Here is a 27,227-nt window from a genome sequence, read left to right as displayed (position 1 = left end):
AGAATTCAGAAACAGAAGGGAAGAAAAGTTAAGAACTTGGATTATTCCGAGGTTGGAGAATCAGCCAATCTCTACAAGAATGACAAACTGAGGGCCTCCCTGGTGGCGCAGTGGTTGAGAGTCCGCCTGCTGATGCAGGGGATACGGGTTCGTGCCCCGGTCCGGGAGGATCCCATATGCCGCGGAGCGGCTGGGCCCGTGAGCCATGGCCGCTGAGCCTGCGCATCCGGAGCCTGTGCTCCGCAACGGGAGAGGCCACAACAGTGAGAGGCCCGCATACCGCAAAAAAAAAAAAAAAAAAAAAAAAAAAGAATGACAAACTGAGACCTGTTGAATCATTATTCTCAGTTAATGTTATGAGATCCTACAATGCGAAGGGGCAGAAGTACAGAGTGTAGGGGTGGGTAATGGGGAAACTTCAGCAAATGTGGGAGGGAAGGGACCCAACAGGAAACTGGTAGCACTTAATACTTGAGGATGAAACTAGGAATTTTAACTACCTGTGGTAATAATACCTGATTGATAGGTTCCTTTTTTCAGTGAGATTTCATGTGATAATTTATAGATGAGGATACTATCGCAAGGACTGTTTGAGATCTTGTTTGTGTGTGGGAAAAAAACATCAGGAAGCAGTTTTAGTACAGCTCTCACATTACTCTTGTTTTTCTCTGCAGACATTGAAGAGTGGAGGTGTTCAGGAGCAGTGGCTCACAGACTTACATTATTGCTTCAATGTGTACATTACTGGGCATCCCCAGGGACCCAGCATGTTGAGCACAGTGTATTGAAAAGGCTCTGTGGCACCTCTGTTTGAAATTGTTTATTCACATCTAATTTTGAAGAGACTGATGTAACAAATGTTTGTCATTAAAGCTGAACTTTTAAAGAAGTTGTTTATGAACCTTCCTTTGCACTGAAATAGGAAAATAATGCTTGGGAGTTCCCACTGATGCATAGGCTGGCTTCCTGGACTAGCATGTGATATGTGGTTACAGGTATTCTGTATTTCATAGCTAAGTATATATAAAATACAGAGCAATAATATGGTACCTTCTATTGTATAGTAAGAAATAAGCTGAGTCTTTGTGGTCCCATCTAGGCAAACTTCATTCTTTTTGTTCTCAGCCCCAGTTCATTCAGACAGCAACAAACTAAACTAGTTTTTGGTTTGGTTTTGTTTGGGAGTGGTTGCTTCTCACTCTGGAGTTGTGTTTCCAGAGGATTTCTAGCAGGGTTTCAGAACAGTGCTCCCATCTGTTGTGGATTTTCCTGTACCTAAATGGTCCTTGGTCTGAGCTGGGTAACTCTTACAAAATGGTTTTCTACTAGTGATCCATTATAAGAGTTCTTAATTTATGTTATAATCATTTTCATAAAAATGAAGTAATTTCGTTAGCCAACTGTAAACAATCCAGGTAATTAAATAACACTTCATTGCTTCCAGTCTCTTACTGTCAGGACAGGGGTGGCAGTAATCTTAAAATGCAAAAAGCAGTTCTAGAAATATCTGTGAGCCTAATATGCCATTGTTTCTGCCTGTCTACATTCCTAGTAGCTTTGCCCTTAAAAAATGTGAAAAAGCCCACAATCACTGGATTTTATTTAAACCATGTGTTCTTAGAAAGCTAGAATGCATAGTTAGCAGTTTCCCATGCCAAAGGAACAGCATTTTGACAAGGTTGCTCACTTCTGCAGGTCAAGCAGAAAATACAAGTGGAAGGTTAAGGCCTGAATTGGCACCCCGTGCGTGAATGTCTGGTCTGTAGACCTTCCCGACCGAGGCCTTGGTGCTGTGATACCTCCCTCAGCAGAAGGAACGCCATTCACAGGATGTGGCAGCAGCCTGTGGCCTTCAGAGGCTGACACGGGAACTGTAAAATGTAAGCCACCAACAGTATACCTGTTACAGTCTTACAGTGTCTAACAGCGAAACACTGGGTCCTGACTCTGGTCTAAAAGTTAAAACTGATGATGTTGGAATAACAGGATGTGGTGTCTGTAATGAAGTCCATTGCATTAGATTCCAGAAAAGTAGTGAACTGAAGGCATCTGCTGTGGGACAGGCTCTTCCCCATCTCATTTAGGTTCTTCACTGGAGCCAACAAACCAGGCTTGCACCAGTTGAGGAGAAATCCCAACCCAGCAGCGTCTTTAGTGCTCACTTCCTTAGTTTTACTTAGACTTAACTGTTATTAGAAATACTCTTTTCCAGTCGTCCTCATGGACGTGTAGGCACACGGGCAGTTTTGCACAGGTATAGTCTACCCTGGTCCTTTCAGCACTGGCTAAGAATTTACAAAACAGTGCTGTGTAAGAGGAGAAAGAAAACACATTTCTTTCGGTTGTTACCACATTTTCAGGCTAATAAGCCTTCAGGCATGGATATTAAAGTTTTCCCAAAGTGTAAAAGCTAATCAGAGAATTCTGCACTAGCTGTTAGAACCGCCCCCTCCGGGCACAGTCTTCCTCCATAGGCAGTCGAAGCTTTGTTTTGTTTCTTGATGGGTTAGCTGATTGCAGGTTATAAGAAAAATTCTTTGATCTTCCACTGTTCTCAAGGAGGTGTATACACTGCAAGTTGCTCACTGTTAAAAACAAATACCAGATATTCAGATTATTATTATTGCTACTATTATTATTATTTTTGGCTGTGCCGTGCAGCATGCAGGATTTAGTTCCCCGACCAGGGATCGAACCTGCGCCCCCTGCATTGGGAGTGTGGAGTCTTAACCACTGGACCGCCAGGGAAGTCCCCGATATTCAGATTATTAATTTTAATGCTAAAGGGCAGAGTTGATTGGTGGGGAGGAAGAAGGGTTTAGGTTTGGATTATCCATGGGGCTGAATAAGGTGATGGCTAGTTTATTGTAGAGACAGGAGGACGTCAGCCCTCCATTTTCCATCCTCTCAAAGATACCTGACATCTCTTTAAGGAATAACCTTGACTATGAGGGGGCAGCTGCTTGAGGAGGTAGGACTGGAACTTAGGTCTTCAGTCTGCCTGGAATAACTGGTATGATACTGCTTTCTCTGTGCATCTCTGTAACATAACACAAACATATATCTATCATTTAACTTTCCCCTGTGCCACATACTTGGCTATAGTCCATTCTAGAAAATAGGTTCCTCTGAAAACTATTCAGGTGATAGAATAATAGGCATATCAAACGAAGTGGATTTTTTTTTTAGGCCTTTTTATGACTTTAAAATCACAGAGTTACAGGATGCTACAGTTGGAAAACTTTAGTGGTGTGCTCAACCCTCTCACTTAACAAATGAGGTTACTGAGCCCCCGACCAGTTAAGAGAACTTGCTGAGGCCGTACTGATGGATGTTGCTCCTAAGTGGAGCAAAGAAGCAAACGTGAAAGGTGAGTAGTTTTTAAAAAGTTACAAAAATATGTCTTTCTCTCATCTGGTTTTATTACTGTTACTTCAATAAAGTTAAAGTGAACTGTTTCGGAACTCTGGTGTGTTTGTGGCTGCCTTTGTTGTATCAAGTCTTGAGTTGTCATCTGCATACCCCTCTGTAGGTGGGCAGGAATATTCTGCGCTCATACAGGGGTTACCATTTTTAGTAATCACTTAAGCCATGGTTATTCCATTCATTGGAATGGAATTTTTTTTAGAGGAAATTCTTTTATTTTTAACAAGAGGGCCCCCAGATTTAGGACACTGATATATATATATGCTCTCTGATCATGAATGACTGTGCTGCTGTTCTCTGTGGGTGTGGGTGGTTTGCAGGTGGGTATAGAAGACTGAGGAGAATGTGAATGTTTGCCTCCTGGATGCAGGTAGAGAAATAGTCCAAGGAGTTTGTTACTTTGCTCTAACCAGCTCACTTTCTGCTCCTTGTTTTAAGAGGTAAAGGCACTGCTAAAGTCTCTCCCCGAATTGAAGGGGTTAGGAGCCACAATCTTCACTCAAATATTTGAGCACCTACAATGTGCCAAACAATGTACTAAAGCTAAGTAGAACAGTGAGCAAAATCCAAAGATCCTTAACCTCATGGAATTCTCAAAGCAAAAATTTCTATTCAAGGTAAAGACTAAAATGAATGGTTTGTCCTTCTTGGTTCCATTTGCCATCTGTGATTCTACATTGCAGAAACTTACTTATGTGTATGTCCAAGTCATGCCCATTTCATGGAAATTTATAGACTGTATTCTGTATAAAACACAGGCTGCAGCTAACTAGCTAGGAGCTCTGGTGACTGTCATCAGCCTTATTCACAGGTTAATGGTTAATGTGGGTAGGTGGGCCTCATAAAACCTTTGTCCCCCAAGCTTAGGTTTAGGAAAAGATTCTCTTTGGTCCTCATCTGTTTTCAAGCCAGTGTAGGACAAACAAGCTGATAGTTTATATGACATCCTAAGAAACCATTATTTCTTTTATTTATTCTGTCCTTTAACTGTGAGTCCTTTAACTAAAAACCTTTATGCCACTAATCACCTTCATTTTTAAAGATTTGATAGTCCTGGACTTTTGAGACAAAGTAAAAAATGCTCTGATTATCTCATTTTAATATCTGATTATCTAAATGCTACTTCTTAAGTAGTTTTATCTGACAGTGTGTTTTTGAAACTATTCTCTAATTCACTGAAGTGTAACTAGAGGTTTTTTGTTTTGTTTTGTTTTAAACCTAGAACAATGGGCCTGATTCCTTTGAAAGTCTCTAATTGCCCCTGATCAGCCTGTCTATATTACATGAGTTGCCCAACTCTTATTAAAGCTTTGGCAGTAATTACTGTCCCCCCACCTCTTGGTTTTCCCCCCATCAAAAATAAATGAATGTTAAAGTTCACGCTGACAGTCATTGTTCACCTTCCCAGCTGTGCTCTCTGTTCCTGCAGGATGACTGTGGATCAGGGACTGGGGGGAGTGTGTTGCCATAGCCATCCATGAGAAACACTGGACCTGGCATTAACTGCTGACAGCACTGAACTTATCACCCAAATTTAATTCTGGCATGAATGAAGGGGCCCTGAGTAAAACAGTCTTGTCTTGTGGCTAAAAAGAAAGTTCCCTGAGCTGCTCCTGTATGAGTGGAAGTGTGCACAGTTGAGCCTGAGCTAGACATGCTGTTAAATATTAAAATAGTAAATGCCACCTTAGGGGGCCCTAAAAGGCAAAAGTCAGAATCTGTGGTCAAGGGACTTCTTTCCATCTTTGGGAAGGAGATGGAGGATCTTAATGTGAAACCAAAACGGAGCAAGAACTCCCAAGGTATTACTTTGAAGAATGACAGTATTTGTGTTTCCCCCTACTGTATGTGAACAAGTATGTAAAAGTGATCAATAATAGGTGCCATTTATTGTTTCTGCTGGAGGTAATGTTATTAAGCTTTTGGTTGCAAAAATAACTTGCCTCTTCTGGAGAAGAGATGTTTATTATAGTGGTAATTCCATGAAAGGGGGATGAAGAGCACATGTAATTCTGAAATCAAATGACTATTGGAACCCCTGGCAGTCTGTTCTAATGTCTTCCACCTTTGAGGATGAAACAAAAAAAGAGAACTGTTTCCCCACATGGTCTCCCCAGTCTGCTTTGCCCATGCAGTGGCTGCCTTACCTGAGTTGAGACCCAGCACAGAATGGGCTTTTGAAGATCTCGTGGGCTGATGTACTTTTCCTTCTTGAGAACCTGAAATCAACCAACAATGATCATCTATTTCTGACCAGTGACAACTGTGGCCTGATCAAGTTCTGAATTCTTTATTGAGGTGAAGGCTTGAGCTTGCAGGTGTCTGCCAAGATAGATTAGGTATGGTGTGGAAAAACTGCATAGGCCTGCCCGGGTCAAGTCTGCAGATTTTGCTGCCAGGGCCACAGATCTGTTTGTAAGGGTGCCCTGACAACTTTTTTTCCACTGGGGAGCTAGCCAGTCCTGTTCTCTGAGTTTATTTGGGTGGGCACTTTGCAGAGCTGAAAGTGTTTCAGTATGCAACAGTTCATCTGCTAGACAAGTATGTACTTGTAGGGCTTGGATCTGGGGTATTCCCACAGATAGGCAACTCTGTACTATCTAAGCATAGGGAAGGTCAGTGTGAGGCAGGCCGGGTCTGCCTGGGCCTAGAGTCCTCTAAATGGAGAATTTTAGGGAAAACAGGCAGCAGCCTAGAGCGGTTGCTGTGGTGAGGCTTTCAGTCGTGAAGCCCAGCAGACAATCTCTTGTCTGTAAGGCTTTCTCGGTTGAGATACCAGAATACCTCATGAAACCAATTCTGACCCAGAATTGCTGGAAGGGAGGCACCAATTATGATGAGAATTCTGTTGGTGCCTGTAAGTTTAATAAAGTTCCTACCTGAATGGAGGTTTGCCCAATGTAATTAAATCCTGTTTTCAAATTCTGATGTGACACACTCTTGGGGGTGCTTGTTGTAAACTACAAAGTACCCAGAAGGACAGTTACCGTAGATCTGCCTGAGCACTGAGTGCCTGGTGGGCTTGGTGCCTGAGCTGCCCTTGGGTGGACTCTTGGTGGTCCTGCTTACTGCCATGGTCTTTGGGGGTTTCAGTTCCAGTTCCTTCCTCCAAACCTGGAGGATCAAAGCCATGTACTCTCGGTTCCATCTGTCCATATCTCTGGTTCCAAGCTGCTTTATGTGCAGAAGGTGGGACAGGTGCTTCCTGAGCTGGTAGCTGGTGGGGTCAGAGGAGGGGAGAGACTTTAAGATCATAATACTGAGAAAACCAATGTTCCTTAAAGTTCCTAGAAGCTATAGGAATAGTAGTTGATGAACTCTTAGGAGATTCAGTCAAGCTCCCATTCCTAATTTCAGTGGCAGTATGTTGAATATTGAATTCTGTCTTTGTCCATCAGTACTTCCTGAACTAGGAATCAGTCAGATGGGTCCTTGCCCTCAAAGTGGGACAGGCCAATGTGTAAACAAATGCAGAATGAGAAGTACTATGTGAGAGCAAAAGCTAGATGGCTGATACTTGTGCTGGGTTTTAAGGGATGAGTAGGAGCTTGCTAGGCAGGGAAGGGCATTTTAAGTAGCAGAACTGGCACGAGCAGAGGTAGATGCATTTGTGCAGGAATGTTAAAGTGAGATGTGTGTGAAGCATTATATATTTGGTAAGGGAAGGAGGATGGGAGGCTGGGCTACATTGTGGAAGCTGTGTCAGGGGAGTTGAGTCATAGCCCAGCCCATGGCTGAGTGTAGCTCCTGGCCCCTACCCTGATCAGGAAGGCTGGCCAGACCACCTGGAAGCTGCGTAGCCCAGCAGTGCTCAAAAAGGGTGTACAGTAGGCAGAGCCGATCATCCACAGAACAAAGCCAATAGCATTGTTCAGCCAGGGAACTTGGGGAGCAGGCCAGTTTGAATCAAGACCACAAACAAAGAGGCTCGCCACCTTTGGAACCGGTTTCCCCCACTCTGCCTGGGCGGGGAAAGTAATTCATAGCCCCAGCCATTGCTGAATACAGCCTTCAGCCTGTCCAACCAGGAAAGCTCACCAGAACACACAAGAAGCTTTGTAGCCCGTCCATCAACCTTTCTTACCGTAGCACTTGAAGAGAGCACAGCCCGTGGCTCCCCCACCCCACCTCAGAATAGAGCTAGTGGCTGTGTCTGGCCAGGAAATTCAGTGCACAGTCTTTTACCCAATTTGGGTCCCTGAACAATGAGCTATGCAGGCCCTGGGCCTGTCCTACTGTCCCACCAGAGCAAGGAAACTAAATCATACCCCTACCCACTGCTGAGTGTAGCACCCAGTCCCGGCTGTCTAAGTAAGCCTGATCAGAGAGCCTGGACAACTGCGGAGCCCATCCTGTAGTCTCACTTGAGCAGGGAACCAAACCAACAGTCCTGTCCAACTGTTCGCAGTCAGCAGTGGCAGCACCCTCCTCCGCCCACCCCCTGCTCACAACCTCAGAGCTTGGGCGGTGGCCCTGCCCCCAGAGAGACAGCAAGCCCCACCTGCCCAAATACATCACCAGCAGACACATCCAGAAACCCAAACTGAGCTGACTGTTGAAGAGTTCAGTATGCTGTCTGCCAAAGCAAACCTGGAAGAGGAGCCTGCTTATTCAAATGCACAGATGCCAACATAAGGAATCAAGGATACAAAAAAATGAGAAAAAACAGGTAAACATGACACAAAAGGAAACTTTAAAAAGCTCTGAAAACTGACCTTACAGAAATGGAGATCTGTGAACTGTCAGACAAAGAATTCAGAATTCTCTTAAGTTTAGTTGTCTGTGTGATCTTATAGTTCACTAAACAAAATTAGGCAAACAATGCATGAATAAAATGAGAAGAAGTTCTAAGAAATAGAAACTATCAAAAAAAGCCAAATCCTAGAGCTGAAAAATACTATGACTGAATTGAAGAAATCAATAGCTTCAAAGGCACACTTAACCATGCAGAAGAAAAATCAGTGACCTAGAAGACAGGACATTTGAAATTACCCAGTCAGAGAAGGGAAAAAGAAAAAAAGAAGTGAAAAAAGCCTATGGGAGACGTATGGGACACAAAAGAAACAGTATCTGCATTATGGGAATTCCAGGAGGAGAAGAGAAAGGGACAGAAAGTATATTTAAAGCAATAATGGCTGCAAACTTCCCAAACCTGAGAAGAGAAATAGACATCCAGACCCATGAGGCTCAAAGGATGTCAAATAGGTTGAACCAGAGTAGGGCTACACTGAGACACATTATAATTATTAAAAGTCAAAGGCAAACAGTAAGAAAAAAGAGAAGTTACATGTAAGTAAACTCCCATAAGACTATAAACAGATTTCTTGTCAGGAACTTTTCAGGAAAGAATGGGATGACAGGATCAAAACATTGAAAGAGGGCTTCCCTGGTGGTGCAGTGGTTGAGAGTCCGCCTGCTGATGCAGGGGATGTGGGTTCGTGCCCCCGTCTGGGAAGATCCCACATGCCGCAGAGCGGCTGGGCCCGTGAGCCATGGCCACTGAGCCTGCGCGTCTGGAGCCTGTGCTCCACAACGGGAGAGGCCACAACAGTGAGAGGCCCGCGTACCACAAAAAAAAAAAAAACCAAATAAAAAAAAACATTGAAAGAAAAAGACTATTAACCAAGAATACTATACCCGACAAAGTTATCTTTCAGAAATTAAGGAGAGATAAATACTTTCCCAAATAAGAGCTGAGGGGGTTCATCACCACCACACCTGCCTTGCAAAAAATGCTAAAGGGAGTAAAGTAAAAGGACATTAATCATCTTAAGGCAGTGTAAAACTCACAGGTAATGATAAACATATAGTCAAAGTTAGATTCTGTAATATGGTAATGATGGTGCATAATTAACATACAACTCTAGTTTAAAAGTTAAAAAAAGTAGTAAACATAACCATAACTACAGTAAGCTTTACTGGATGTGCAACATAAGAAATATTTATGGCAGAGCACAGGGAGATCAGCTCGGTGCTTTGTGACCACCTGGAGGGGTGCGATGGGGAGGGTGGGAGGGAGGGAGATGCATGAGGGAAGGGATGTGGGAACAGATGTATATGTATAACTGATTCACTTTGTTATAAAGCAGAAACTAATAAAAAAAAAAGAAAATGGAGTAAAAAGAGAAAAAAAATTAAAAAAAATTAAATTAAAAAAAAATATTTATGTAAACTGTAACATAAATAACCTAAAATGTGAAGAGGGAGAAGTGTAATATTTAGCAGTGCTATTGAAGATAAGTTAACAGTTTAAAATAGGGTGTTATTTTAAGATATTTTATCATATTTTAAGATACTTTATGTAAGCTTCATGGTAACCACAAGGGAAAAAACCTGTACTAATTACACCAAAGAACATGATAAAGAAGTCAAAGCAGACTGATGCCAAAAGGCATCAAAACACACAGGAGGGCCTCCCTGGTGGCGCAGTGGTTGAGAGTCCGCCTGCCGATGCAGGGGATACGGGTTCGTGCCCCGGTCTGGGAGGATCCCATATGCCGCGGAGCGGCTGGGCCCGTGAGCCATGGCCGCTGAGCCTGCGCATCCGGAGCCTGTGCTCCGCAACGGGAGAGGCCACAACAGTGAGAGGCCCGCGTACGGAAAAAAAAAAAAAAAAAAAAAACACACAGGAAAGATAGCAGGATAAGAAATGAGGAACAATGGATCAACAGAACATCCAGAAAACAATTAACAAATTGCAATAGTAAGTCCTTACCTACCAATAATTACTTTAAATATAAATAGATTAATTCCTCCAATCAATACAGAATGGCTGAATGGATTAAAAAAAAAACAAAAAACAAGATCCAATGATACATTATCTTCAAGAGACTCATTTTAGCTTTAAACACCCACACACACAGTGAAGAAATGAGGATATTTCAAGCAAATTGTAACCAAAAAACATACCCAAAAACAAAAAAAGAAAGCAGGGGTAACTATAATTATATCAGACAAAACAGACTTTAAAAATGTTCTAAAGAAACAAAGAAGGTCATTACATAATGATAAAGGGGTCAATCCATCCGGAAGATATAACAATTGTAGATATTTATGCACCCAACATCAGAGCACCTAAATATACAAAGCAAAACTACCAAAGCTAACAGAAGAAATAAACAGCAATACAGTAATAGCTAGGGACTTTAATACCCTACACTCAGCAGTGGATAAATCACTTAAAGAGTCAAAGAGGAAACAGTGGATTTGAACACTATAGACCAAATGGACATAACAGACATATAGAGAATAGTTATCCAACAATCAGAAAAAACATTCTTCAAGTGCACATGGAACATTTTCTAGGATAAATCATGTGTTAGGCCACAAAATAAGTCTTAGCAAATTCAAGAAGATTGAAATCATACCAAATATCTTCTCTGACTGTAATGGTATGAAATAAGAAATCAATAATAGGAGGGATATTGGAAGACTCATAAATACATGGAAATTAAACACTCTCCTGAACAACCAATGGATCAAAGAAGAAACTGAAAGGGAAACTTAAAAGGTAACTTGAGACAAATTGCAAATGGAAACTCTACATACTAAAACTTATGAGATGCAGCAAATGTAATTTTAAGAGGGAAGTTCATGGCAATAAATGCCTACATTAAGAAATAACAAAGATCTCAAATAAACAATCTAACGGTATGCCTTAAGGAACTAGAACAAGAACAAACTGAGCCCAGAGTTAGAAGGAAGGAAATAATAAAGATTAGAGCAGAAATAAATGACATAGAGAACAGGAAAACAATAGAAAGGATTTAAAAGACTAAGTTGGTTCTTTTTTTTTTTTTTTTTTTTTTTTTTTTGCAGTATGCAGGCCTCTCACTGTGTGGCCTCTCCCGTTGCGGAGCACAGGCTCTGGACGCGCAGGCTCAGCGGCCATGGCTCACGGGCCCAGCCGCTCTGCGGCATGTGGGATCCTCCCAGACCGGGGCACGAACCTGTGTCCCCTGCATCGGTAGGTGGACTCTCAACCACTGCACCACCAGGGAAGCCCTAAGTTGGTTCTTTGAAAAGGTAAACCAAATTGACAATTAGCTATACAAAGCAAGAAGGGAAAAAAAGGATTCAAAGCAACAAAATCATAAATGGAAAAGGAAACACTGCAACTGATACCACAGAAATACAAAGGATCATAAGAGGCTACTGTAAACAACTATATACCAACAAACTAGACAACCTAAAAGAAATGGAGAAATTCTTAGAAACAACCAACCTACCATGACTGAATCAGGAAGAAATAAAAAATCTGACAGACTATTATAAAGAGTAAGAAGATTGAATTTGTAATAAAAAATCTCCTAATGAAGAAAAGTCCAGGACCAGATGGCTTCACTGATGAATTTTACTAAACATTTAAAGAAGAATTCCAATCCTTCAAATTCTTCAAAACATTTGAAAAGGAGGGAACACTCCCAAACTCACTTCATGAGCCCACATTACCCTGACACAAAAGCTAGAAAAAAATTCCACTACAAGAAAAGTATAGGCCAATATCCCTGATGAATACAGATGCAAAATTTCTCAATAAAATACTAGCAAACCAAATTCAGCAGCACATTGAAAGGATCATTCCCCATGGTCAAGCAGGATTTATTCCTGGAATGCAAGGATGGCTCAACATATGCACATAAATCGATGTGATATATCATATTAATAGAATGAAAGAAATCATATGATCTCAAAAGACACAGAAAAAGCATTTGACAAAATCCAACATCTGTTCATGATAAAAACCCTTAACAAATTCAGTATAGAAGGAACATACCTCAACATAATAAAAGTCATATATGACAAGCCCACAGCTAACATCATACTCAATGGGGTAAGGTTGAAAGTGTTTCCTCTAAGATCAGGAATAAGGCAAGGATGCCTACACTCACCACTCCTTTTCAACAAAATACTACAAGTCCTAGCCAGAGCAATCAAGAAAGAAAAAAAAGGAATCAGAATGGGAAATGAAGAATTAAAATTGTCTTCATTTGCAGATGACATGATTTTATATATAGAAAATGCTAAAAACTTCACAAAACTGTTAGATTTAATCAACAACTTCAGTACAGGTTCAGGATACAAAATTAATATACAAAATCAGTAGTGCTTCTATACATTGAGAGTGATGTGAAAAATAAATAAATAAAAGAATTCCATTTACAGTAGCATCAAAAACAATAAAATACTTAGGAGTAAGTTTAACCAGGGAGGTGAAAAAATCTCTACCCTGAAAACTACAAGACATTGATGAAAGATACTGAAGAAAATACAAATAAATGGAAGGGTATTCCGTGTTCACGGATTGGAAGAATTAATATTGTTAAAATATCTATGCTACCCAAAGCCATTTATAGATTCAATCCCTATCAAGATTCCAATGGCTTTAAAAAAAAAAAACCAAACAGAATTAGAGGGACTTCCCTGGTGTTCCAGTGCTTAAGACTCCACGCTCCTAATGCAGGGGGGCCCGGGTTTGATCCCTGTTCAGGGAACTAGATCCTACATGCCGCAACTAAGAGTTTGCATTCCGCAACTAAAAGATACTGCATGCCGCAACTAAAGATCCTGCATGCCGCAACCAAGACCCGGCACAGCCAAATAAATAAATAATAAATATGGAAAAAAAAACAAGTAGAACAAACAATACCAAAATTTATATAGAAACACAAAAGACCTTGAATAGCCAAAGCAATCCTGAGAAAGAAGGATAAAGCATCACACTTCCTGATTTCAAGCTACACTATAAAACTATAGTAATCAAAACAGTATAAATGGAATAAAAATAGACACATAGACCAACAGAACAGAATTTAGAGCCCAGAAATAAACCCACATATAAATAGTCAACTAATATTTGACAAGGGAGCCAAGAATACTCAATGGAGAAAAGACAGTCTCTTCAGTAAATGGTACTGGGAAAATTAAATATTCACACGTGAAAGAATGAAACTAGAACCCTATATTACACCTCTCACAGAAATTAACTCAAAGTGGATCAAAGACTTAAATAAAAGACCAGAAACTACAAAACTCCTCGAAGAAAACATAGGAAAAAGTTCCTTAATGTGGGTCTTTGCAGTGATTTCCTAGATACAACAGTTAAAGCATAAGCAACAAAATAAAAAATAAGTGGGACTACATCAAACTAAAAAACTTCTGCACAGCAAAAGAAATGATCAACAGAATAAAAAAGGCAACCTACAAATGGAAAAGAAAATATTTGCAAACCATGTATATGATAAGAGGTTAATATCCAAAGAATATAAAGAAGTCATACAACTAGAAAGCAAATAATAATAATCCAATGTGCAAGGAGCCTGAATAGAAATTTCCCCAAGATATACAGATGGCCAACAGGTACATAAAAAGGTGTTCAACATCACTTATCGTCAAGGAAATGAAAATCAAAATCACAGTGAGAGGGACTTCCCTGGTGGCGCAGTGGTTAAGAATCTGCTTGCCAATGCAGGGGACACAGGTTTGATCCCTGGTCCAGGAAGATCCCACATGCTGTGGAGCACCTAAGCCCGTGTGCCACAACTGCTGAGCCCACACGCCACAGCTTCTAAAGCCCGTGTGCCTAGAGCCCGGGCTCCACAAGAGAAGCCACAGCACTGAGAAGCCCGCGTACCACAACAAAGAGTAGCCCCTGCTCACTGCAACTAGAGAAAGCCCACGCGTAGCAATGAAGACCCAACGCAGCCAAAAATAAAAATAAATCTATAAAAAAAACCCACAGGGCTTCCCTGATGGCGCAGTGGTTGAGAGTCCACCTGCCGATGCAGGGGACGCTGGTTCGTGCCCTGGTCCCGGAGAATCCCGAATGCCGCGGAGCGGCTGGGCCCGTGAGCCATGGCCGCCGAGCCTGTGCGTCCTGAGCCTGTGCTCCCCAGCGGGAGAGACCACAACAGTGAGAGGCCCGTGTACCGCAAAAACAAAAACAAAAAAACCACAATGAGATATCGCCTCACATCCGTTAGAACAGTTGTCATCAAAAAGACAAGAGAAAAGTGCTGGTGAGAATGTGGAGAAAACGGGACCCTCCTGCACTGTTAGTGAGAATGTAAATTAGTGCAGCCACTATGGAGGTTCCTCAAAAAAGTAAAAATAGAACTACCATATGATCCAGCAATCCCACTACAGGGTATATATCTGAAGGAAATGAAGAGACATCTGCACCCCTATGTTCACAGTAGTAGTATTTACAATAGCCAGAACATGGAAACAACCTAAGTGTCCACTGATGGATGAATAAAGAAGTTGTGGAATATATATATATACACACACACACACATTAGATTATTATATATATTATATATACACACAGTAGAATACTATTCAGCCTAAAATAAGAAGGAAATCCTGCCATTTGCAACAACATGGATGGACCTTGAGGGCATTATGCTAAGTGAAATAAGTCAGAGAAAGAAAACTACTGTATTATTTCACTTACATGTGAAATCTTCAAAAACAAAAACAAAAAAACAAACTCATAGAAAAAGAAATCAGATTTGTGGTTATTAGAGGAGGGTAATTGGATGAAAGTGATCAAAAGGTGCAAATTTCCAGTTGTAAGACAAATAAGTACTGGGGATGTAATGTACAACATGATGACTGTACCTAACACTGCTTTATGGTATATATGAAAGCTGTTAAAGAGTAAATCTTAAGAGTTCTCATCACAAGGAAGAAAACCTTTTTCTTTTTATCTGTGTGAGATGACGGATGTTAACTAAACTTATTGTGGTAATCATTTAACAATATATGTAAATCAAATCATTATGCTGTACACCTTAAATTTATACAGTGCCATATGTCAATTATATCACAGTAAAAATCAGGGGGAAAAGGCAAACAGCTAGAGCTAGGAGAGGCCAACATTCAAAATCAGTGCTGTCTGGTCCAACAGCCAAATACTGCTAAGGACTTGGTGGGGATGATCAGGGGTTTTTAAGAGTAGTGGCATGCACTGCTGGTGGGAATGTGAATTGGTACAGCCACTATGGAGAACGGTATGGAGGTTCCTTAAAAAACTACAAATAGAACTACCATATGACCCAGCAATCCCACTACTGGGCATATACCCTGAGAAAACCATAATTCAAAAAGAGTCATGTACCAAAATGTTCATTGCAGCTCTATTTACAATAGCCCGGAGATGTAAACAACCTAAGTGTCCATCATCGGATGAATGGATAAAGAAGATGTGGCACATATATACAATGGAATATTACTCAGCCATAAAAAGAAACGAAACTGAGCTATTTGTAATGAGGTGGATAGACCTAGAGTCTGTCATAAAGAGTGAAGTAAGTCAGAAAGAGAAAGACAAATACCATATGCTAACACATATATATGGAATTTAAGAAAAAAAATGTCATGAAGAACCTAGGGGTAAAACAGGAATAGACACAGACCTACTTGAGAATGGACTTGAGGATATGGGGAGGGGGAAGGGTAAGCTGTGACAAAGCGAGAGAGAGGCATGGACATATATACACTACCAAACGTAAGGTAGATAGATAGTGGGAAGCAGCGGCATAGCACAGGGAGATCAGCTCGGTGCTTTGTGACCGCCTGGAGGGGTGGGATAGGGTGGGAGGGAGGGAGATGCAAGAGGGAAGGGATATGGGAACAGATGTATATGTATAACTGATTCACTTTGTTATAAAGCAGAAACTAACACACCATTGTGAAGCAATTACACTCCAATAAAGTTGTAAAAAAAAAAAGAATAGTGGCAAATGTAAGAGCTGAATTTTACTAAGATCAATGTGTTGGAGGGCAGAGCCTGGGGCGGGAGAGAGGGGAGGGGCACCAGGATGATGGCTATATTTACCTCTAGTGCTTTTCTGATGGTGTTTATCCCATGTGCACTCCCAAACCTCTTATTGAGCACAGATGTTTCAGAGCCTCCTAAGGAAAGCTGCACCAGTGTTCATGATCCATGGCTGATTGACTACTGGTGAGCCCACAGGGTGCAGAGAGCAGCAGGCCCTGTGCCTGATCTTATGATACACCAACCGGGACATAACCTTCCCAAATGCTCGAAGCTCCTTGCAGTGCTTGGGGCAGCCCCTCCCTCCTGCTCTAAAGGCTGATTTCAGTCGAACTACATAATTCTTCCTTTCCTTTCCTGGAGCGTGACAAACCATGGCACCCCTTTACTAGAACATGTACCACATTTCCAAAAAGCCAAGTGTAGAGAGAAGCGAGAGTTAACAGGACAATACTGCTCTGCAGTCAGTTCTTCCACACCCCCGCTCTGTGGGCAGAGGACTTGTCGGGAAGCCTGGGTGTTGGCTGAAGCTCTAACAGCTCCGGCTTTTGGGGGGCACAGCTGCCACCTCATCGACTCTGGTATGGAGACCGAGGCTGTGTCTCATGGTCCTAGTGGTCAGTCACAGCCTCTGTTCTCCCCTTCTCAGGGAGAACATGCACACCTGGTTTGCTGAGAATCTGAGCACACCCAATCATCCCTTTCAGCCCGGGGTGCAGGGTGCTTGTTATGGTCTAGCCTAACCTTGTTTATTCACCTCAGAACATGCTGGAGAGGACCCGATGGGAATTGCCTTACACAGCAACTCCTCTTCACCACAGCAACTTTCCAGCCCAGCCTAGCTTGTCCAGTATCCAGTTTCAACCTTTAAAATAGTCAAGTCTTGACTGGTAATAAAACTCAGACGCTTAGACAAAGCTTCATTTTCTCTGGGCCCCAGGTTCAATCTGCTCACCGCATCCTGTGCGTTTTCCAGTCAGCCTGCCTCCCTGCTGCCCCCGGGCACGTCTCCTATGACGGCGGCCTGCATTTATGGGAGGTCGTGTGCCAAGCCCCGTTCCCTACCCCAGCCCTTGGTGCCCCTGAGGTCTGTCGGACACCACACACTGTCCCCGGACAGCACTTAGGGCTCCTGTGCTTCAAATGGAAGACATATGGCCATAGCGGAATCAATAAAAGGATTTTTACTGTCACCAGACACAGGACTTGCCACGGTGTGCAGCTTCCCAGAAGCCCTTTGGGAGTCGACGTCCCGGGACTCGGAATTGCACAGTGGTGCAGCCAGAGGGGGCCTGCGTAATTGCCTCCCCAGATATGAGTCCACTGTTCTTGGGGGGAATGACTGAAGGCTCATTTGCTGTTATGGACACTTAATGACAGGACCTGTCAGCTGCTGACTCTTCAAAGGAGTCAAAGGACAGTGTGATGGGGAGGTGTTGCAGCTGGGGAGCAGCTGTGGGGCCTGACGTGGCAAACCTCGTGGGCTTGTTTGGACCCCAGGTGTCAGCTGAAATGCTTCACAAGAAGTTCCTCTGGGATGGTAGCCAGTGCACGTCCTGGCAGAACGCCCCAAGGAGGGGGAGCAGGGACCCTTCCCATCCGTGGCTTCAGAGGCCGACGGTCTCAGCTGCAGGCCAGCACTGGCACGCACTGGCTCTGTAGCCTGAGGGTGATGAACCTATCTGTGCTTCAGTTTCCTCACTCGTGGAATGGGGAGAAGAACAGTAATCCCAGTATCCCTCACAGGGTGACTGAGGATTTAAATGAGTTAATACACGTAAAACTGCTTAGAACAGTGTCCGGCCCAAGTGCCTGATGAACGCAACTACCAGTATGAGTAACAGTGCTAACAACAACGTCCCCCATAACAACATTACCTTGATGCATGAGAGACCATCCAGGCAGCCTGTCCTCCAGCCTGTCCTGAGGTGCAGAGCGCGAGGTCGGCCTCCGCCTCCATTATTTTGACCACGGCAGACACTACCTTTACCGAGAATGTAAGGGAAAGGCCCCTGGACTCAAGTCAGAAAGAACTTCGAGTGCTGGGTCTGACCATCAGGACAGGTCTTTTTTCCTGAGACCACTGCTTGTCTGAAAAACAGGGACGCTAATCCCTATGGTGACGGCTTCCTGGCAATGGTTGGGAGAACAAAGGGGTCAGGCATGAGACGACTTTGTAAACAGCCACGAGCCTGAACAGATGTGAGGACGCACTATAGCGAAGGCCGTGCAGGTCGCCCAGCTCTGGGTTAGGAGACTTTGGCATGTCAGTCCCTGAGGCCTCTCCCTGGACCTCACAAGCCGCTCAGCTCTCCCTCTGCCAACAGCAGGGTTTCTTCGGCCCTTTTATCTCCTGACAGGGGCACACCTGCACTCGCAGTGATCTGCTTGCTTTGTTCCCCCGTAAAACTCCCTCTCTCCGGAGATGGAGACCACATGACCCCCACCTGGGGCCGAAGGTCCGGCCCTCCCCTGGGCGTGGTCATCACTGAAAGGCCTAATCTGGATGGAGGCCCTCGTGGGGCCTGCAGTGTGAAGGAGATTGTGAGATATGTGAAAACTTGCAGCAAAGCACTCTTCCAGTCGTCCCAGAATTATCCCCTGGTGGTGTTCACCTCAGTGTTTCGGTAAGCCTCCTCCACCACTCCCAGCTCCTACCCCACATCTGAGCTTGGTTGAGGCTCAGGTTTTTGTGATAAATTTCAGTCACTTAATCCACTGTATCTAATTCCTGTGTAGTAAAGAAGGAAAATAAAATATCTTAAATGTGTAGTGCTTTAGAATTTACAAAGCACACGTTATCTCATTCTAGCAACCTGTCACATGAACAGGACGGGTGCAGCAATTGTTAAATCCCATTTTACAGAGGAGGAAACTGAGGGTCAGGGAGGCTGAGTGATTTGCTCAAGGTCAGATAACCTCTTAGAGCTTCCCCTGAAACTTAGGCTTCATGGTTTTTCATTTACACCAGGCTATCCTGGGTACTTTCCTATCTTTCTGGGTAAAAACACCTTCCAAATAGCTTACCCAATATAAATTACTAAGATCTACACGTGTGTGACTCATGAGTAGGCTCAATTAAATTGGCCTTGTCATGCCAGCATATTGAATTCACTAGAAAGTATCACAGAGCATAGGGGGTATCACATCAGGGGGATTAGGACAGCCACAGAGCCAAAAAGATGCTGTGGCATCCCATCTTCCTACCTTCTCCAGGCCCGCTGGATGACCGCTGCTGCCTTGTTCTTTTTGCGAAACAGCTCTTTCCTGCTTCTTTCTCTCTGGATTATCTGCAGCCGCAGCTCTACGGGGAGAAGGTCAATATTCACACTCTGCCCAGAGAGGGGACCAGGTGCTGGATCAGTCTCCTTAGATAGCTGAGTGTCCTCCAACAGGGCGGATGTACCCAGCTTCCTGACTCCTGACCTCAACACCTCTGTGCTCGATGGCAAATCTGAGCAGGTCCCTCCTGCGAGCTTGTCCTGCGTCACTGTGTTTCTTGGTGTCCGGTGGTGGAGAGGACTCTGCCCAGCATGGATGGCCTCCCCCTTGGCACTGCCAGGCCGGCTGGACCCAGCCGGGGAGCGCCTCCCTCCTCTGAGCTCCTGGCTGCGCCTTTTCTGGGAGGCACATTTGGCCTTGGGTGCTGCATCCTGCCGCCGGCTGGGCTTCCAGTGGGCGTCCTGCTGTGGAAGGCTTGCAGCTGCCCAACTGGGGTCCTCTCCTTCCTCAGCAGGCCCAGACGCCCTGACACAGGAGGGCTGCTTCAAGGAGCCTTTCCCCTTGTCACACTGCTGCTCGCCAACTGTCTCACCTCTGGACTTCTCAACAGAGGAGGCTCCTGGACGCCTGTTTCCATCACTGCCTTCACTGGGGCTGAAGTGGACACAGGCAGATCGGCCTTTAGAATGTTCTCTGGATGTTTCTTGGGGAGACAAGGAAGAAGGGGAAGAATCTTTATTGTCCAAAACTTGCATAGTAGGGCAGTTCTGCTCACTGTTCACAAAAAAAAAAAAAAAAAAAAAAATTCAGACTTGTCCTCTTGTATCACCATGACAGTGCTGATTACGATTAGGAAAAAATTGTTTAACTTCTATTTCTAGCAACAGTAGGTTAGATAACCTGAAAGCCTTCCCCTACAAATACCTAGAAATGGGATTTCCCTGGTGGTCCAGTGGTTAAGACCCTGCGTTCCCAATGCAGGGGGCCCGAGTTCGATCCGTGGTCAGGGAACTAGATCCCACATGCTGCAACTAAAAGATCCCGCATGCTGCCACTAAGACCCGGTTCAGCCAAAAAAAAAAAAAAAAAAAGACCTATTCCCTGGTGGTGGCGCAGCAGTTTAGAATCCACCTGCCAATGCAGGAGACACAGGTTCGATCCCTGGTCCAGGAAGATCCCACATGCCACAGAGCAACTAAGCCCATGTGCCACAACTACTGAGCCTGTGCTCTAGAGCCCGTGCGCCACAACTACTGAGTCTTCACGCCTAGAGCCCATGCTCTGCAACGAGAGAAGCCACTGCAATGAGAAGCCCAAGCACTGCAAGTAAGAGTAGCCCCTGCTTGCTGCAACTAGAGAAAGCCCGCACGCAGCAAGGAAGACCCAATGCAGCCAAAAATAAAATAAAATTTAAAAAAATATATTATAAAAAAATACCTAGAAATGCTGACTAAAATATTTATAATAAACATTACTTTAAAAGCACCATAGTGCCTTCAAGAAAATAAAGGAAATTCCTGGGGGCCAAAAACAAAGGGAAAACTGAGAACCCGAGTGATAAGCTTGTGAGCTGATCCAGCGACTGTCGGGCAAGTGGTAGCGGTGAAGTGGGGCAACGGCTGGTCTTATTAAATAACTGGCTGTTTTAACTTCCAGATAAGAACAGAAAATGAGCCTTGCAGGCAGAAAGTTAACTGGAAACAGGACCCTGCATGAAGCCAGGACTCTTGAGGTGGTAGACCCTTGGGAAATGATGGTCCAGATAAAGTATCTTCCCAGCACTGGAAGATGACAAGGAAATTTGTCTCAGCTTGGGTTCGGGATTGGGTAAAGAGTCATGCATGAGAATTTGAAACCAAAGTGCTGTGCCTCACATGGGTTTGGTATTCATTTATTCTCAGCCTATAGGAAAAATTAATATAAAAACTAGTCTCAGGATGGTGGTATCGCAGGGTGCCTCTTAGAAGCAAACACAATATTGCTTTAGGATGGCATGACCTCAACTCAGCCTGCACAGAGGGGACCTCCTGAAAATAACTTCACAATCCCAAATTACAAAATACACAAGGAAACAATCTACCATGAGGAATAGTTAATAGAGAAAATAGGAAGATTAGATCAACAAGAATTTTAGCTAATAGAACAGTGTGTATGCACACTCACACATACGCACTCATTAAACACATAAAAGAAATTTAGAATTTGAGAAAAGAATATATATATATATATATTTTTTTCAATAACTAAATACAACATATAAAATAAAAATTTTAGTCTCAATGTGAAAAACAGTGAAGGAACTTCTGCTTCCATAATGGCAGAATTGAAGCATACTCACCAAAAAGGACAATAGAAAAGTTAAACAAAATATTACAAACTACCTGTTTGAAGGCATCAAAGAGCTAACAAGGCAGAAAAAAAATATGGGGCCAAGATCCAAGAGAATCAGGCAACCAGGAGATGAGCAAGGCATTTGGGGCCACATATCCCTAGGGAAATGAGGCTCCTTGAGGTTTGGAGGACAAAACTTGGAGTCCAGATCCTGCCAAGAAGCGTTGTTTTGGACTGGGACTCTGGAAGGCTATGTCTTAGGAAAAAAGGTCCACTGGCCGTGGATTGACCTTGCAGGGACTGAAGCCCAGCTCTGTATCATCTCAGTTTTGGAAACTGGATTAAGGTGACCTTGGATTGTTCTTGCTCCTGAATGCCTGAGAGAAGCCAATGTAAATCCTCCCTGGAGGAATTAATATCATGCGAGGCTTCTAGTTATTTCTCTAATTTTTTTATATTCAGTGATCCAGTCCTTAGTGAAAAATATACAGGGAGATGAGACAAAATCGAGAGAGGGAGGGAGGGAGAGAGAATAGACAATAAAACAGACACACATTATCTGCTTATCCAGATAATGTGTTTTCAGAAACAGACTTTAAAATAACTATTCTTAAGTGCAAAAGAGTATATAAACTATACTACTCTTCATGTAAGAAACAAGAGGATATAAGAAAATATACTTGTACCTGGGACTTCCCTGGTGGTGCAGTGGTTAAGGCTCTGCACTCCCAATGCAGGGGGCCTGGGTTCCATCCCTGGTCCAGGAACTATATCCCACATGCATGCCACAACTAAGAAGCCCACATGCCACAACTAAGGAGCCCGCCGGCTGCAACTAAGACCTGACTCAACCAAAAAAAAAAAAAAAAAAAAAATCAAACAAACAAAAAAAACTGGTATGGTTTTAAAAAAAAGAAAGAATATATTTGTATCTGCTCATTTGTACAAAAGAAATATAGAAAGGATAATCTAGCAACTGAAGAGATTGGATCCCTATAGGGATGGAGTGGGAAAGGGATAGAAAGAAGAGGGAAATGGAAACTGAGTAGTAGGATGAGGAGGGAGCAACACTTCTCTGAGTAAACCTTTCTGTATAGCTCTGACTCTTATAATAACCATTATAATGTTCCACACACACCAAAACAAAACAAAATAATTAAATTATTAATTAATTAATTAAAACAAGAAGATACCACTACACATCTACTAGAATGGTGAAAATCAAAAACACTGACAACACCAAATGCTGATGTGGGTGACAAGCAACAGGAACTCTCATTCATTGCTGGTGGAATGCAAAATGGTGCAGCCACTTTGGAAGACTGTTTGGCAGTGTCTTATGAAACTGAGCATGTTCTTACCATACAATCCAGCAATCTTGCTCTTTGGTATTTCCCCAAATGAATTAAAACCTTATGTCCACCCAACATCCTGCATATGGATGTTTATACTAGCTTTATTCATAATTGTCCAAACTTGGAGCAACCAAGATGTCCTTCAGTAGGTGAACAGATAAATAAATTGTGGTACATCCAGACAATGGAATTTTATTTTTTTTTGGCTGCATTGTATGGCATGTGGGATCTTAGTTCCCCTACCAAGGATTGAACCCCAGCCCCCTGCAGTGGAAGCATGGAGTCTTAACCACTGGACCACCAGGGAAGTCCCCAGACAATGGAATATTATTCAGCAATAAAAAGAAATAAACTAAAAGAAAATGAGCTAAAAGTGAAATGTGTACCAAAAAGAAATAAGCTACCAAGCCATGCAGAATATTATTAAGTGAAATATTACTTTACTTGCATGAATATTACTAATACATATTATTAAGTGAAGGAGGCCACTCTGAAAAGGCCATATACTATATAATTCCAACTATATCACCTTCTGGAAAAAGGCAAAACTATGGAGATCCTAAATGGCTCAGTGGTTACCAGGGGTTTGGGGAGGAGAGTGATGCATAGGCAGAGCACAGCGGATTTTTAGGGCAGTGTGATGGTTAACTTTATGTGTCAACTTGACTAGTATAAGGGATGCCCATATAGCTGATAAAACATTATTTCTGGGTGTGTCTGTGAGGGTGTCTCTGGAAGAGATTAGCATTTGAGTTGGCAGTCTGAGTAAAGAAGATCACCCTCACTAAGGCAGGTGGGCACTGTCCAGTCTGTTCAGGGCCTAAATAGAACAAAACCGTGGAGGAAGGGTGATTTTGTGCTCTTTGCTTGAGCTGGGACATCCATTTTCGCCTGCCCTTGGACACAGGTGTTCCTGTTTATCAGGCGTTTAGACTTGGACCAGGATTTATACCCTTAGCCCCTCAATTTCCAAACCTTTGGACTCAGACTCATAGCATCTGCTCTCCTGTTCTTAAGCCTTTGGACTCACTGAATCACACCACCAACTTTCCTGGGTCTCCAGCTTACAGATGGCAGACTGTGGGTCTTCTCAGCCTCCATAATCAAGTGAGCAAATTTCTATACCAAATCTCCCCTTATGTCTGTCTGTCTGTCTGTCTATCTATCTATCTATCTATCTGACTGGTTCTGTTTCTCTGGAGACCCCTAATACGGGCAGTGAAACTATTCTGTATGACACAATGCAGGATACAAGTCATTATACATTTGTGAAAACTCACAGAATGTACAACACCAGATGTGAATCCTGATGTAAATTGGACTTGGGTGATAATGATGTGTCAGTGTAGGTCATCAATTGTAGCAAACGTGCTACGCTGGTATAGGGTGTTGATGTTGGGGAGTATGTACATGTGTGGGAGGAGGAGTATGTGGGAACTCTCTGTACTTTCTGCTCAGTTTTACTGTGAACTTAAAACTGCTCTAAAAAGTAAACTCTATTAAAAAGAAGAGAAAAAAGAAAAATAATAAAGAGACGGCTAGATATCATTAGATACTAATACCTAGTAATAATAAAGATAATGTGATTTAGGTATTAGTAGAGATAGATCAGTGAGAAAGAATAGAATGCTAAAAATATTCCCATATATGAAAATAAACAATAAAGATAGCATTTTGAATTTGTGGACCCAGGAGATGAGGTGCTCACAGGCCCTGGGTATGACCCCAGAGAGTGATGCTATACTCCTTCAGAAGCCATTATTCACAAGCCTACTGCCAGCGCTGCAGCTCCGGATTATTCCATGTTTATGGCTAGAACAACTGTTTATTCTCTAAAAAGAAATCGTTCAATTCCAACCTCACTATATAATGAAATATAGATAGTAAAAATTAGAAAGTATATGTGTTTATTAGATCTTAAAGTGGGAAAAACCTTTTCTTGGCATAAAACCACAAAGAAAAAAATCTCAGAAGAAAAAAATGAAACAGAATTAAAAGGTAAACAAAAAAAGTTCATTATATATGACAGAGAAAGGTTACTATCCTTATTATATAAAGAGCTTTTAGAAATACTAAGAAAATGAAAAACCAATATAAAAATTGACAGCGGACATCAGTGAATAATCCAGAAAATAGATACACAAAGCCAATAAAAATATGACAAAATTCCATCTTACTAACTAGGGTTTAGTAAAACCATTATTTGCCTAAGTGTTTGGAGAGAGTTTTCTGGGTTTTGCTTTTGAAAGGGTGAAACAAACGTCTGCAACCTTCCTGGAAAGAAATCTGGCAGCATGTTTTTTTTGGGGTTTTTGTTTTTAAATTTTCTTTTATTTATTTTCTATCTATCTTTTATTTATTGTCTAAATTTTCTATTTATTTATTTATTTGGCTGCTTTGCATCTTTGTTGCTGCACGTGGGCTTTCTCTAGTCGTGGTGACCAGGGGCTACTCTTCATTACGGTGTGCGGGTTTCTCATTGCGGTGGAGCATGGGCTTTAGGCGCGCAGGCTTCAGTAGTTGTGGCACATGGGCTCAGTAGTTGTGGCTCGCAGGCTGTAGAGCGCAGGCTCAGTAGTTGCAGTGCATGGGCTTAGTTGCTCCGCGGCATGGGGGATCTTCCTGGACCAGGGCTTGAACCCGTGTCCCCTGCATTGGCAGGCAGATTCTTAACAACAGCGCCACCAGGGAAGTCCCTGGCAGCATGTTTAAAGAGCCATAAAAATTAGAGGTATATACAAAAACTTATATGAAAGGCTGTTTAGTTTATATGTCCAACACAGGCATGATTAAACAAAGCATGCTGTTTTCATAATCTGATATAATGCTAAGCAGCTACTAACATTTTTGTTGAAAACAAAGAAATTATGTAAGAACATCTCAAAACAGGATGCCCACAATTTTCTGAATTAAAAAAAAGTTCTAGGGCTTCCCTGGTGGCGCAGTGGTTGAGAGTCCGCCTGCCGATGCAGGGGACACGAGTTCGTGCCCCAGTCCGGGAGGATCCCACATGCTGCGGAGTGGCTGGGTCTGTGAGCCATGGCCGCTGAGCCTGCGCATCTGGAGCCTGTGCTCTGCAACAGGAGAGGCCACAGCAATGAGAGGCCCGTGTACCGCAAAAAAAAAAAAAAGTTCTAGTAGAAGAGTTTGTATAGTTGTTTATTTTAAGATTAAGGAGGATTTTAATTTTTTCTTCTTTGTTCTTTTCTCTGATTTTAATTTTTTGGTAATGTACATTAAGTAATTTTATAATTATGAGAAAATGTCATTTTCTGTTTAAAGTACCCAACTACCAAAAAAAAAAAAAAAAAGAACAGCAATTAGAATCAGCTAGGATGTGGGAAAGAAACCAAAATGGAATAAAAACAATAACAAATAAACCTAACACTATTACAAAATTAGATCAGGTAACCACACTAAAAAGGTGGAGAAGAAGGGAACTCACCCAAGTAACTTTATAAAATCATATTTTGGCTGAGTACTGTAAGACTAAGGACAAAAAGAAATGTATGTAAATACTATGCTCTAGTTAGTAAACTTATTTCTCAAAGGGGTATGGGTTGGCAATTCTGAATCTACTTTACGTGTATATGAGGATTGAACAAATAAGCACATATATCATAGATAATGGGAGCCAGGTCTTTCACTATTGGAGAAAAAAATTTCAAATAAAAAGATAAAAGCTAGAATAACCCTGTGGTGTTGAATGGAATTGGAGGTAACAGTGTGAAATCAGTGTGTGTGTGTGTAATACACATGTACACTTGATAGGTGCACAAATAGATATAAATATTTCTCAGTTCTCTCTGCTGAAAGGGCTTAGGAGCAATGACAGTCCAAGAGTAGTATACACAGCTAGCACTCAGATCTTGGATTCTAATACCATCTCCAACAAAAGGAACCAGGTCCCTTGGAGAAGTGGTTGATTCCAGGGCCTTGGGTAGGGGAGGAATATGATGGGATTTCATACTGAAGGGACTGATATGCTCACAGAGAGGAAAATGGATTAGGGGAGTCAGAGTAGATAAGTAGGACCAGTTAGGAAGCTACTGCAACAGTCCAAGTTAGAGATGAAGGTAAGCAAATGTTAGGCAGACTATGTGGTGGTGGTG

General features: G+C 42.5%; 2 protein-coding genes across 5 annotated transcripts in view; one reads left to right on the top strand and one right to left on the bottom strand.

Annotated features, from left to right (window-relative positions):
• The window catches only part of TEX10 (testis expressed 10), a 63,868-nt gene extending 63,059 nt beyond the window's left edge, over positions 1 to 809 (top strand). For all 3 annotated transcript variants that reach the window (XM_082619690.1, XM_082619689.1, XM_082619691.1), the window contains one exon: positions 675 to 809. In XM_082619690.1, coding sequence (XP_082475816.1) covers positions 675 to 788 — 114 coding nt within the window. In that variant the 3' untranslated portion in view covers positions 789 to 809. The remainder of the gene's footprint in view (positions 1 to 674) is intronic.
• A 1,603-nt stretch (positions 810 to 2,412) lies between these two features.
• INVS (inversin) overlaps positions 2,413 to 27,227 on the bottom strand; it is a 146,981-nt gene continuing 122,166 nt past the window's right edge. Inside the window, exons 14-18 of one of the 2 annotated variants that reach the window (XR_014293943.1) lie at positions 19,415 to 20,132; positions 6,414 to 6,643; positions 5,574 to 5,645; positions 2,918 to 3,040; positions 2,506 to 2,585 (exon numbers count right to left, since the gene is read on the bottom strand). Coding sequence is in view for 1 of the 2 variants with exons in the window: in XM_082619619.1 (XP_082475745.1) it covers positions 2,437 to 2,585; positions 5,574 to 5,645; positions 6,414 to 6,643; positions 19,415 to 20,132 (1,169 nt within the window). In the remaining variant the exon portion in view is untranslated. Of the gene's footprint in view, positions 2,586 to 2,917; positions 3,041 to 5,573; positions 5,646 to 6,413; positions 6,644 to 19,414; positions 20,133 to 27,227 lie in introns of both variants that reach the window. The other variant, XM_082619619.1, reaches the window with a different exon arrangement.

The sequence above is a fragment of the Mesoplodon mirus genome (genome assembly GCF_964341445.2).
Source record: "Mesoplodon mirus genome assembly, chromosome: 1".
Classification (NCBI taxonomy): Eukaryota; Metazoa; Chordata; class Mammalia; order Artiodactyla; family Ziphiidae; genus Mesoplodon; species Mesoplodon mirus.
Note: the sequence above shows the minus strand (reverse complement) of the source record. Positions and strands in the feature narration are given on the sequence as shown.